Source organism: Lonchura striata, chromosome 8 (assembly GCF_050655825.1).
Source record: "Lonchura striata isolate lonStrDom1 chromosome 8, ASM5065582v1, whole genome shotgun sequence".
NCBI classification, from domain to species: domain Eukaryota; kingdom Metazoa; phylum Chordata; class Aves; order Passeriformes; family Estrildidae; genus Lonchura; species Lonchura striata.
In genome coordinates this window covers 22,804,463-22,819,175 of record NC_140710.1, presented here as the reverse complement: position 1 = coordinate 22,819,175, position 14,713 = coordinate 22,804,463, and the positions used below count along the sequence as shown (strand labels likewise).

The 14,713-nt window shown below is 35.8% G+C and overlaps 2 protein-coding genes across 14 annotated transcripts in view; one reads left to right on the top strand and one right to left on the bottom strand.

Moving 5' to 3' along the window:
- LOC146766775 (uncharacterized) overlaps positions 1-14,713 on the top strand; it is an 87,226-nt gene that overhangs the window by 16,283 nt on the left and 56,230 nt on the right. The window contains exons 5-6 of the mRNA XM_085586029.1: positions 12-251; positions 6,000-11,388. Coding sequence (XP_085442155.1) covers positions 12-128 — 117 coding nt within the window. The 3' untranslated portion in view covers positions 129-251; positions 6,000-11,388. The remainder of the gene's footprint in view (positions 1-11; positions 252-5,999; positions 11,389-14,713) is intronic.
- KCNT2 (potassium sodium-activated channel subfamily T member 2) overlaps positions 1-14,713 on the bottom strand; it is a 114,208-nt gene that overhangs the window by 52,499 nt on the left and 46,996 nt on the right. The window lies entirely within an intron of this gene.

The following is a 14,713-nucleotide window of genomic DNA, read 5'->3' as shown; positions in this document are numbered from 1 at the left end:
AACTTTTTCAGGGAGGTTTGCCGCCGTGGCCAAGAAAAATGCACATACAGCTTTCTGTAAATCTGTCTCTCTTTATGTTGGTCTCTGGCCCTTCCTGTGGCAAAGCTACTGATGTGAACCAGTTATGAGAGCACACCTTGCACATTGGGAGGCTTCTGTTGGTACAAGTGGGTACTGCCTGTCTGCAATGAAGTGAACGTGGGAACTGCAGACTACTGAATTATCAGAGGAAATCCGCGGTCAGCCTTCAGGTAGGAAGTGGGAGGTGACAATTGGTGAGTTTCTGCTCACTGAAAGTACAGAGTAGAAATACGGGGCTTGGCTGGGTCTGCAATAGCAGAGCAAGTGGAGTTCACCCCTTCCAGTCACACATTCCTGAGAAGAAGTAAACAGCAGCCCAAGCTAACTGGTAATTATTTTTCTTGGAATCAGCAGGATGTGCTTTTGGTAACAGAATCTGTAACAGAATCTCTCCCCAGGTCATTCTGCTATTTCAAACACTGCAAATTTCAAAAATATTTCACTTTGTAAATATGTATCACGGCAAATAGCTTCCCAAGCTTAAAATACGATCTTCTCTGATACAGTGGAATTACTTAGTTCAGTTCAGGCTTTTAAATTATATTCAACTATGTTTAAAAAACCCCAATGTGTGAACCACCCTGAGCAGCACTTTTTCCCCTTGGAACTATCAGGATGATTTCTCCTCAGAGAATTTGATAAATAATTAATAAATCATATTCCTCAGTAATTATTCTAGAACATACTAAATATTATTTCTTCATATATGGTATCCAGATGGTAAGGGTCCTTCATTAATATCTGCCATGGGAAGACCTTTGCATCACCAGGGAGACCCTGTGTTTATAACAGTGTTAGCAGTTGTTCTTCTTTTCTCTGTTCTGTTCTCCAAATATAATTTAGCTGTGGGCAGTGGCATTTCCAGAACATATGGATCAAATTCCCTGTTTCCTTTTCACAGTTCTAGCATTTGTAGTTTTCACACATCTCAAAATGTTCTAAAAAGGGTGGGTTTTTTTCCCTGTTGTTTGCCTAAGTTTCATACTTCAGTCAGAATTGATATTTATATTCCTATCCAGTTCGTCCCACATTTTTCACTGGAGTTGTAATCCAGATCTTCCATTATTTCACTATGTTCACAGTTTTGCTGGGGTTTTTTTTTGGTCCTTTTTTTAGTAAAAGGATAATTATATTTTTGTCCCTGAAAATACTAACAGAAGGAATGTAAGTAATTATGCTAATGAAGATTTCTTTTGGTCTCAGACAAGGAAGTTTCTCAAAAGGCTTTTCTAGTTTTAATATGAAATAATGAAGTATATTGTAAGGGCACTGAAGCATGGAAAAAGGAGCTATTTTAATATCAATATTCACATAAGTTACATGTAGTTTTAAAAACAGAATGTAGATGGATTTTTAATTCTTCATTTTTATTATTCCTACTCATCTGTGTGCATTTTCTTCTCTCTAGTTGCCTTTTGTGGATATATCCCAGAAATACATAACCTTAATTTCAGGAATTAAGCTCATAAGGGCCAGAAAAGCAAGTTACACTGAGCCAGGGATATTGTTCCCCTCCAATAGGACTACTACACCATGGCCCTCAGCAGATTAAATATCTGCAGATGGGGTTGTAGTGAACCTTAATGCATGAGCCTATCATTGGTAGAAATGTGTTTTTTCTGGTGCTCATACCTGGGAAATTGCTTGGTGTTTGTAAATGCAAAAGGGTCAGCTTTACTCCTTGTATCTGACAGGATGGAATAAAATATAAAAATTTGTACCATCAGGCTGGTTTTTTTTCTAATTTTCAAGGAATTAGAATTGCTTGTTTATTTCTTGCTTTTTTGTAAAACCTTAACCTTTTTCAATAGCTCTATAATAGGAAAATTCAGGTCTTGAATTATTGTTGTTGTTATTAAGATTTCCATAGCCAGCCCACCCAATCATACTTTAGTTGAATTGAAATAAGGTAATATACCACGAACCATTTCAACCTTTTCCAAGTGAACAACGGAATTCCCACTGAATTTAGTGAGATCAAGATTTCATTTGATCAGCTTTACCCCCTTAAGGGTCTGTGTATTCCTTTTCCTTCCATCAAATTAATGTGCCTGATCCAAAATGTTGTGAATTTGAGATGTTTCTCATTGAACTCAGTGGGCATGAGCCAGAGCTTCCCACATTTCGTTAACAATATTAAAGTCAGCAAGAAAAGGGAGTTGCTTCTTTACTGAAGAAGAAATTCAGCTCTTTTAACAACTTTCTGATCAAATTAATTTATTTCCTCTAAATTATTTGCACCTCCTTTGCAGTTCAGCCAAACTGCATTTGAAGCCCTCACCCTGCATACATGGGAATGATAAATCCAAAATCAGGTTACTAAGTCTGGGAGTTTTGGTGCTCTGCTGTTTGTCTTTACTGGAGCCAGAGAGCACAAAATGCAGGAAAAAACTGATTTTCAAAGAGACAGCTTTAAGGGAGTCTAATTAAAAATTAAAATATTACCTCTGTGACTACTCTCCCAAGAATATTACACTTTCAGCTCACCAACTATGCCTTTGGAGAAATGTTACTCAGCACTGATAGCACATTCCCATCTGTCTGGGAATTACCTGATTACACCGCAGAGAGTATGCAGTGGAACACCAGTGGATGCCCAAGAAGCCAAGTCCACATGGATTAGTTATTCCATTCCCCAGAACTCATTGACATCTTTTAATACATCCCAATTCTTTAGATGAATAGTATCAGCTTTCTTTTTCAGAAGTGAGGTGTTAATCATTACTTTTAGCATAAATTCTGCACGTAAAAATATACATGCTCTTGGCTGCTGTCTTATGTTTCCTGACATTATGAAATGTGCAGTAATTCAGACTTCATATTTTGCCTGTTTTGATATTTTTGGTGATATTTTTACCTCTTTGTGTTTCCTCTTCCTCTTTCATCTCCTGAAGATAAGTAATTTATTTAGTCATCCTTGGATAAACAAAATCATTTCAAGCAGGAAAGGAATTTACAGTAAAGGCAATGCTAACACCTACTTGTTTTTGTGGAGAAAATAAACCACTGTAATAATCAGTACACAGACAGTCCCTAGTTAAACATAAGGCAAATTCAGCACCTTCTATGCCAATTTTAGGACTCCTGTGAATTCAGGAAGAATTCCATCTTTTCACAATGGATCTAAGGGAGGCACTCACAATTCAGCATAAATTTGGGGTTTTTTTGTTTTGTTTTTTTGTCAAAACAAAATTGCTTCAATGCAGAGGAGATTTAGTATTTCTAAAAAACCCCACAGAAAGCCAAACTAAGTGTCTGCCAAAACAAAAGTGGTATCAGAAAATGTATTACAAACATCCAGAGGACAGAAGTACCTTTCCAAACACTCTGATACCACTGCACTTGAAAAACAAAAAGTAAAGAGAATAACATGTAATCTCTGAAGATTGGTAATGTTTAGTTTGGGTATTATTTGAACTTTTGCGAGTTCAGTCTCTGTTTTACTGGAAGCTTTCTTTCTAGTTCCAGGAATCTTTGTTTGTTTGAGTATCTTATGTGCCAAAACTAACTCCTGCTTGTAAATAAACTGTCTCTACATGTACTACAGAAATAAATACTGCAGAGTAAAATAATCCCTGAGACAGCTTTTATTATGTTGCAGAAGCATGTCACAGAAATGGATGTAACAAGAACCATTTGGATGGTATTTTGCAAATACTGTACATTAACTATCCTTATTTATAACCAATTGTTTAGAGTCTATTTGGTATCAATTTATTTTTTCATTTGTCAGCATTGACAAATTAATCTGATTTCTACATTTTCACTTCTATAGAAAATTCTTGTTTACACATACAGGTCTAAAATAATGCACCAGGGGCTGAGCCAAAAGTCAGAACTGCTTCTGTGTGCTGAGGTTTAGGCAGCAATTGCCAGAACTTTTTGGACCTGTACCTTTGAGCTCCACCTTGTGTAATTACTTTGCCATGTTTGCAGCAGCTGGCTGAAGGGAATAGCTAATGAATGTGTTGAAATCAACATGGATTCATTTTATCAGTTCAGTGTGATTCTGTGGCAAAGGCTCAGTGCTTCTGTACTACAGAACCCACACCTGAATTAACTCACAAGAGTGGCAATCCTGCCTGAGCAAATGTCCTCAGTAGTTTCTCACATCTAAAACTCTAAACTATTTCCTCATATCCTACCAGAGAACTGTGATGCTAGAAAAAAATAGAAATTAAACTGTCATTATTTGATTGTCCTATACTACCAATTGTTGTTAATGTTATTTCAACAATTTATGAGCCTACTATCACAGATTTTTTTTTTTATGAGAAAAATTGGAATTAACTATCAGTCAACAAAATTGTTGACAGACCACTAACTCTAGCAAATATTCATGGGTAAAGTACAAATACAGTGAAATACTGAAGAAAAGGACCATGTTGACTTTCCAGGAAATACTGACAAGCATTTGAGACATATTTTACCACTATACTGACTGTAACTGCTTAAGGAAACTTCCTCAATCTCTACACCAAAATAAAATGTGCCTATAGAACAGTTTATTCTTCAGTCTCACTCTGGAAGATATAATATCTCATGAAAGTCTGATAAATATACAGAGGTCTTGCTTAAAATTGGTAAAAGGTCCTCACTGCTTGCCAAAGATGTTAATATTAAGCTGGTGCCAGTCTTAAATCCTTGAAATGAAAATGGTGCTGGGACTAATGCTATATTTGGAGAATGCCCTGCTTTTTACAGAGGAAAACAGTTTTTCATACTAGAAACTGAATCTGTGGGGTGTTCAGTCTTCTCCAGAACATCATGTAGAGCCAGATGCAGTTTTGTCCCACATTTTAGAATTAGACATTATGGAACAGCAATTCTCAGTGTGGAGATTTAGTATTCATAGAATCATTAGACGTGCAATTTTCACAAACTCTGGGCTGAATACTAATATAACTCGAGTGACATTAAAGTGCATTTCTTTTTCATTCCTGTATCAGATGCATATGGAAATATTTTCTGTTGACTTCTGAGTGACAATACATGCAGAATGTGAAAGTACTGGTAATCACCCTACCTGTGACCCAAAAACCTGATGCTTTCTGACAGAAACCCTGATTCTTTTGTGTAAATAATGAAGAGGCAAACAAAAAAGAACAAGGGATGAGCAGAAACTGCAGCAAGTAAGAGTGAAGCAACAATCACAAAATACTCTGACCAATAATAAAATGTTAATCACATCCAAAAGCCCTGAAGATGAGGTTTTAACTTGCTAAAAACCAAATGCTTCAATTCTTTCCAACCCTTGTGCCTCTTCTTAGGTCTTTTTTAAAACCAGTGGGCTTTTTTCTAATTTATTTTCTAAAAGCAGTTTTCCATAAACAATATTAAAATAGAAAAAACACCACTAGTTTAAGTAGATGTACAATTTTCATAAAGTTAGTATGGCAGAATTTGGAACAATGTATCACATAAAGTATATAAAACTTAAGCATTACAATGAGAAGATGCTATTTTCACCTTACATTCCACATGCAAGGCTTTAAAGCTGTAGGAATTACTTAATTACAGCACATAGAAAATAATAATTGCATACAAGACAGTGAAAGAAATGAGGGAGAACTGCTGACTGGAAAGAAGAAGGTTGTCATGCTGCCTTTAAAGTAAATTGGCAGAGAAATTCCCTTGCTGTTCTTAGTTGGCAACACCTGATCTACCTAATGCAGTGGATCAGCCTGCAAGATATTCCCTGACAGGAATAAACAGATACTGGATACTGTGGTTTCTTAATACTAAAGGACAAAATTATAACAATCTCAGACATTTTTGCAAATCTAATGCCTCTTCATCAGACAGTTCAACATAAATCTTTCTATTTGTCCAGATAGGTTTTTTCAGAGGCCAGCATTCATTTTCATCATTTTCATACAACACTGTCCTTTTTTTTTTTTTTTTTTTTTTTTTTTCAGAATCACAATAGGAAAGGGGAAGACTTGGATTAATTCAACAAGCTTTGAATCAAACTTTTCAGTTCTGTGTGAATTGGAACACAAGCTGAGGTAAGGGCAATGAATTTACTTTCACTACACAACAATGCCACCATGTCAAAAATTAATTTGGACCCTTTCTTCAGATGGAAAGGTCATTTTTGTTTGTTCCAATTTTATCTTTATCCCAAATAATGATGTTTGATGACATGATTATTACTTACCCATGGTGTCCTTTATAAGCATTTGCCTTCCCCAAAGATCAGAACATTATATGCAGCTAATGGTTGCAAAAGCTTAACTTATAAAAATAAACTCTCCTCCTAGGAACACATGTGACTTCCAGCAGCTGCAGAACATCTTGTTAAGCAGAATAGGGTATTATGAAATGACCAAGTGTATATAAATATTTGTTGAATCTGAGTGAGAACCTTTCTACTCCTGTGCTGCCTCTAGTGGGATCAGAAGTGGAGCTGCAATTACAGAGCTCTGGTCATTGAGACTCCACAAGCAGGGTCCCTCTGTGGGCAGCCTTCAGCTCAGTGTGTTTCCACAGGCAGGTCTGTCCACACTTCAGCCTCTAAGCTCAAAGGAGCACCTGAATTTGTGTGTGCTTTCAGTCTGCCCCAGAGCTTTGATGGTAAACAAAGTAAATTTTGGCAGCCCAGCTTCGGTGTGTCAACACTGTGGCACCCAAGAGCTGGAGCCTGAGGTTCTGGTCTGCTCACACAAGGAGTCAGGAACTACTCAGGAAACAGAATCATGCAGTCACTACTGAACCACCAGATACTCCTCACCTGCAGAGTGCCACAGAATTAGGTGACATTCTATACCTATCCTTCCTTGGGAAGAATAATTAAGTCATCTATTTATAATATTCAAAAATTTTATGTGTTGTGCTGGAAAATTCAAATGCAAACCTCTAATTTAATACACCCGATATGTTATGCTTTAGAACATCATGTTTAATGTTTCTTGCAATAGTTTTGAAACACTCTTATGGTGTAACAGTTGTTATGCAAACCACCCACACTACCTCAATCAAACTGAACTAACAATTGAAAGATTCATTATCTGAGTATTTGTTAAATAATGCATAAGATAAAGCTAAACCAATGTGCAGAATATTCTGTGAGCTACTGACAGAAACCTTTTGTTAATCTTCAACCTAACTCAAATCATGGCATATTTTAATGACAAATGCATTTAATTTTATTGTTAAGTCAAAATTCTCTTCTTATCAGATTTTTGCATTTTCATTTGATTTTTAAGGATATTCATGGATCTTCCTTACACTGACATCCATTTTTACATCTCCTTGACAGCCCTTCATCTGTCTGCACTTTGACTGCAATTTCTTTTTGCTGTTTTCATTGCTGCTATTGAAACAACTGCTTCAGGACAAGCCAAGTTAGCTTACTCCAGCTGCAACATTTTATGGTTGCTAGCACCATAAACAAAAAATAATTTCTTAGAAAATAGATAAGTAATATTCAGGAAGAATGGACTTTCTTGCAGTACTTATCCTGTGAAACTCAAACCAGTAGCAAATACAGACTGGAGTAGTCTAAAACTTGCAAGTGACTCAAATCAACTGCCTCTTTTTACCCCTTTAACCACAGCCCTGAGGCATGCAGCCCTTTGGAAAGCTCACAAGTGGTATTTTCCTTTACAGCTTAAATTTCCAGAGGCTTTGGGTAATGAGAAACTTTCTATTGTCCTCCCTTATGGAAACTATAAATATAGAAAGATTGTTTAAGATAAAAGGCTGTAGTCAGATCACATGAGGATAGTGGTGTACATTTCTTGCATTTCAAGATGCCCTGTGAAAACACTAACTCATCAGTGGTCTTTGTTCTCATGGTAAGTGTTTCCCTTCAATATTTTGGCTGTTACATGCACAAATCTGGCATCATTTAAGCTTCTTTCATATGCCTAGGTTGTACTAAGTGTTGGTACCTCTGTCAGTGAGGCCACCCATACAGGAAGGAACAAAGGCCACCAGTTACTGTCAGATCTGTAACCTCCCTTTCAACATTAGAAATAGAAAATCTGGCCAATAATTACAGAGAGAACTCTGCAGCTTGCCAGCAATGTTTGCTGGATCTGGGCTACAAAAGTAAACCCTCTACAAGTGTGTTTAGTTTGTCCTCAATGTAACTGCTACATTCCATGACAGTCTGAAGGCAAAGACAGTTCAAACAGGCAGTGAACAAATGGAAGCATTTGCTGTGCTGCTGCTTTACAAGGGGAGTGTCCACACAGCTGCTTAAAGGGATGGCTTATGGGCAAACCCAAGCAAAGTGCACTGATATATCCAATCTGTCTGTTTAGAACACTGCCTGCAGATTCATGATGAGCAGAAAGCTCACTGCAGAGTGCATGATACAAAGAGGTGTATGGAAATTGTAATGTAATTAATCTAAAATATAGCCTAGAGTTTTTTTAAATAGTCATATGGTGTGCTTTGGCTCTTTTATTTCATAACAAATTGTTATTAAAAAACAGGAGCACACATGAAAATGTGTGCCACATAAATAAATTTTCCTTGTTTGTGTTCCTTCTGGAAAGGTATTTTTACTTCAGTCACCTCCTTGTTGACCTACAGTCTTAGCTAGAGACAACCCTTTGGATAGTGACCAGGGAAGCAACTGGCCTGTGAAAAAGATATAATTAAGCACCTGACTTAATGCTTAGGTTTGCTAAAACACCAGAAAGGGGGGAAGTGTTAAATGGAGGTTGTGTAATGGGGTGAAAATTACAGGAGGTAATCTGTGAGGACATAAAAGCAATATATTCTATCATGCATTACACAGCAGACTCCTCTATGGTTTGAGTTCCTGCTTGGAAACCCAGCAATTTTTTTAGCCATGAGGCAAAGGGTTTGTATACCTTGAACTCTCTGTGAATTGTTCGATCAACAAGCTCTGGGATTCACTGTCATCATTTTCCTCCTGTTCCTCAATACTGTTAACACTGCTTTCCATTGAAATCTGATGATTTCAATGAAATGTTTTAGTTGAGTGAAAAATCCTGAACTTATAATACTTAAAGAATTCTCTGAAAGTCAGAAAAATTTTCTTTGGGACACCTGTTTTGACAATGTGCTTGCTTGAAGAAAAATTTTCAAGTCTAATAATTTCTGTGGCTGAAATTCAAATGGATCTATACATATTGCTCTTTTTAAAAATCATTGAAATCCAAAACCTCACAAGACCCTTGAAATGTGAAGTTTAACTGTTTAAAAAACACAGACATGTTTAGGAAAAAAAAAAAAGCGTACATTAATACTCATCATCTAAAACAAGGGCACAGGTGGTGTCATAATGACCAAAAAAAAAGAGACACATGAGTGAAAAGGGGAACAGTCAGGAAAATGGGATTAATGATCACAACACCAGAGAGATGAAGGCAGGGAGGAGGAAGGAAGACACTGTGCCTAACAGGACTGACAGCATATTCTATTCTCTCTGCTATGTTTTGTCTGGCATGTTTTCCCCTTGATTGCTTAGCCCATGGAGAATATTCAGTAAGATTTTATTCTTAGTACATACACACTACAACTCATAAAATTAGACTTTCATTCTGAATATTCAGGAAGAAACATTTCATATTTGCCTTAAAGTTGGCTGAATATTTTGTGCTTTTTTTTTTTTTCTTTTACAGTTTTAGAATATTAGTGAACAAGAAGAGATCAAGTGAAGGAGTATAGTTAAAAGATGACCCACTGTCATTCTTTTTGCCACAGGGAAAGGTAAAACAGAAGTAACTTTCTTTACTGAGAGGGTTTTTGGGCAGTGCAACAGACTCCCCTAAGAAGTAGTCCTGGCACCAAGCCTGTCAGAGTTCAAGAGCCATCTGGACAAAGCTTTAAGTCCTAAAACTATGATTTAGTTTTAGGTAAACCTGTTAGGAGCAGGGAGTTAGACTTGATGATGGGTTCCTTCCAACTTGAAATATTCAGTGACTTATCCAATTTTAGTAAATGCAAGTACATGCCCATATGTAGCTGTGCCCTCTCATCAGTAACTTTATTTTTAACTTCTTTGCGTAAGATATTTGCATTTACTTGTTTTTCCTCTGCTCATCTCTAATGAAAAGAAACTTGCAAAATATAAGACTGTATTTAAACCAAAAAGCAGATTAAGTGCTCATTCTAGCAGCTGAATAAGGTTTGTCCTGTACAAAAGCCAATGGTAATAATGACCTAAAATATATTTTAAAAAGTAACTGAAATGGAATGCCACAAAGAGTTTTGTTCTGAACAAAGCCTGCAGTTACAGCACACTGTGATGCGGTGGGTACCTTTAAACAGCCTTGTCACTGGTGTGATCCCAAACTCCTTCAGCAGGAGGGAATGTCCTGCTTGCTCTGCAGAGTCATCACAGAAGGTGCTCTGTGCCCAGAGGAACTGACAATCACATTTCATGCCTGTTGTTACTTTTGCAGTCTACAAAGTCAACCCATGGCTGGGTCTTCAGTTTTTACTAAGGAACACTGATTATTTTTAGTTTCTTATCACTGTGGAAGTGGCACTTCCACTCCAATATACACTTCTATACGGCAGAAATGCACAGCCTCCAGAAATGTGAAAAAATACAGCTGTGTTTGTGCAAAGACTGGGGGCCTATGTTCAGCTTTAGGGATATACTTGAGTTCCTTTACAAGTACAGTTAGTTATTTTACTAAGGTTGACATAACACAACTCAACTAATTTACTACTTTTAACTTTTTTTTTGAGGTTTTAATTGCCAGTGGAAGTACAGAACTCATTAATCAGAATGCTGTTTGTTTGGATTATACCCTAAAGGGTCTGTATCTACAAACTACTGTTTTATGTGTATTTATCACGCAAGTGTGACACTCTATGGCTGACTGTGCCTCTACTCCACTTCTTTGAAAAACATCTGTCTAAACATTATAGTAATTTCTAATGGAACACTAAGTATTTGGAATAGATTTTTTTAAATGCATTTTAGATGTGATTGTCTCCTTTTAAAAACCATTCTAAATGCATTAAAATCCTTCTTTTTTAGATGATCTCGTATCCCAACCTGATCTCTGCCAAAACCTCTGAGATGTGCTATCAACATGCCAAAAAGTTATGCTTAATACAGACAGAGTGATTGAATAATTCCTGGAGGCTGGTGTCAAGTTCTGTTTGTATGGCCAAAGGTATAGCAAACAACGTTTTTAAGTCTTCACTTTCTGTTTTGAGAAGTATGAACTTTGCTGAACTTCACACCCTTAAAACATAGTTGGAATGTGAAACAGACATCAAAAGTGAACAAAGCAGTGAAGATCCCAAATCACCATAATGAAGTATTGCTCACTGGAGAACCACAATAGCTGATGGCATCTGATAACACAGGTAAATGCCTTAGCATAAACCACTACAAACACCAAATATTTCTAAAGTAAAATAAATGGTTTGTCAGACTAAAAAATCAGTCAATGAAAGATATATATATTTTTTTTTTTTTAAGTCTGCATGCTAATGACAACTCCATTTTTGAGCCAGGAATTGTGAGTGATGATGGTTTGATGCCAGCTACTGAATGGTGAAGTATTTACCACGAACATTCTCAACATAGTTACTCACCATTGTTACACTTGGCATTCTATTTGCTACTGTCTAAAATGATAGGATACTTTCAAAGACAGCATGTGAGTATCAGGTTTTTCTTTTTACTGCAAAGAAAAAATGAAGCTTATGAAATGTAATGCCTTCCTGTAAGGAAAAAGATGGAAGACTGAGGGTTCTAACACTTATTTTGTATATCAAATTGACCCTTTAAGGGAACTTTACCTGTTTTTATTTAAGTCTTCCCCAAATCAACCCAAAACCTAAGGTTTATTTTGCCGGTATGATCATACAGTATTTCACATACTGCAGGCTCTGGTTACACTCCAGATCAACTTTCATTCCAGCATTTTATTTTCCAGAAGTTATTCTTGTCACCCTTGTTCTGAAGGTAACAAACATCTTTTGCATATGCAACATTTATGTTTTCAGACAAGGGATCAATTTACAAACTTGTGTGTTTATAAACCAATAAAAAGCCAACTAGAAAACCTACATCCTAATAATCTGCATGCCTGCTCAGTTCACCTCCCTGGCTCCCTGTGTCAAATCCTTTCATCTGACTGAATATTTCCTGTGAATCTTTGTCAAGTCTTGATAATTTTGAAGACATGTGTATCTCAAATGCATATTGCACATATTAAAATATAGTAATTATTTGGGGTTTTTTAAATTGAATATAGCATTCTATTTTTCTTTGTTATTCCTTATTTATCCTTGCTCTTTGGAACAACCACTTCTTGATTTTCTCCAAACCCCATTTTATGACACAGAAAGCACATTTTGCTAAATTTATTTTTTTAATTTTACTGAGACATTACAGATTCCTCACAGTCACTCTATTTTATGCTTTGTTCCTGCAAAGGAACAAGAACAGGAATGCAGTTAGACCAACTTTGAGGAGTTTTACATGTTCCTTTATATGTGTTGGCAAGCCATAATTAGTTAATATTAGCAATAAGCTTGATTTTATTACCTCTTACAGAATTCAAAATACAATTGCTGGAGAAAGGACACCATGGAGATACAATCTTAGAATTGTATTTCTAACAGTCCAAATGTTATATGACTCAAAATAATTTGCTTTTTTTTCTTCCATTTGTAATGGTAATTGGTCTCTGCTGCCAGAACAAGCTCTGCTTGTCATGATGTCTGGTAATATTATCACTCTATTTCAAGATGTCATGATAATAAAAGCTGAAATTCTCCCAATTGCATATTCAGAGTCTATAGTGTTTTCCAAAATATTCTGATGCCCTAATATTCTCAATGCATCTTTAATGAAATGTAGTCAAGATTATTGATGTAGATATTAGCAGCATTTTTTATTTGAGAGATTTTTACATCCCATGGAAGTTATTGGGGAAAATATTGGGAAAGAACCTGAGTGAAATTTTATCTCCTTCTTGGGCAGGGGTTTGGTTTTGAAAATATGATTTGCACTCTCCTTAAATATGCATATTCTGATTACTGAAGTTTCAGTATCTTCACATGGCATAAAAAATTATTAGAAGAGAAAGATAAAAATGCTTCAGAGGATAGAGGCTGGAACTTTCAGAAAGTAAGTACTTTAATGTCTAACTCCCACCAAGAGTAAAGGCCTTGCAAGAGAGGCTGAAAATTCTTCCCAGTCAATTTAAAATATTGATTTATAGAGTATACTATACACAGAATAGACTGTGAAATTGCAATTACATTAATTGTCAAAGGATGATTTACCTGACCTATAATGTAAACATACACACCATATTGTACTGAAATACTGAGATATTGTGTGCTACAACAGAGAACAAAAACCATGGATAAGTTAATTTTGCCTTTCAAATTTATACAAATTTAACTTTGCCCACCTTTATCTACATTGAGTTTGGAACTACTGATTTTCAGATTAACAAATGACCTGCAACCTGGTCAAATTAGCAAAGTTGGTAGCTTGAAAAGATCACAGGGACATGAAGCTGACTCATTTTCCAAGGTGAAATAAAATAACAGAAATCTCTCAATCACACTGTTTAATTGTTTAATTTAATATTTCTGTACATATTCCAAATAGGAGAATTTGCTTATAAATAATGTTGACACTCCATTTTAGAGAGGCTTTGTGTAGGCAGCTTTCTGAGCTATCATTTGGTCTGATTATTTTTAATTTTAGGCAAACAAGATGACTACAAATGTATCTCTCACACTAAGAAGATAATTGAGATTGAACCTTCTAACCTTTATGACTTTTTTCCACAGATCACAGTAAATAGACTATTTAAATTGTTATTAATTTTGCTGGTGTCTGTGTTTAGTTTTAAATATTCCATTACATCAGTGGCACAGAGAATTCCCTGCATGAGCCATGGGAAAGATGCTGACCTAATTATTTTAGAAATAACTATGTAGAAAAATCTAAAAGGATTAACAAAGGAAATATTATGTCACTACCAAATTAATAACTAAAATAGCATGAAAATCACTGTATAATTATCTAGGTTTCCATAGCAACTGTCTTTGATGGGTCGCCAAAAAGACTTCTGATTGAGCCTCAATACTTCTGCTCTCCCTGCAATACATAATTTCTGATCTGCCTTTGACAAACAACCAACCATCATACATCCTTATCCTACAGTCTTTAAGCAACAATCCTCAAAAGCACTAATCAGCCACGTGCTTTTTTCAGGTCTGAACTCTTGAACTTAAATATGCAAAAATATTTTTCATGTGTATTATTACAAATACACAGCTACCAAAAAAGAAAATTTTATATGGTAATATTTCTTTTTTGTCACAATACAACAACTGCATAAAAATATGAAAAGGTATTAATCAAAGAAACAATTGTGGGGTTTATTTCATTCTTTCATTGTAATTTTCCATTACATTTGCTCATCTTTTGAAAAGCCTTGGCCATTTAAGTACTAATCATAGGCATGTAAGCAAATGGATTGCAAAGGTGAAAGAAGTGTGGCTATCCAATGAATTCCAAAATAAACTCTAAGAGTTTTATCTGAATTTGTTTCATTTAAATAATCAAAATTAGCAACTATTTTTGGCACAGTGTTTTCACATGTGTCTCATACAGCAGATTTCAGCAAAGCCACCTTAGGAGTTTCTGTAAAAGAGATAA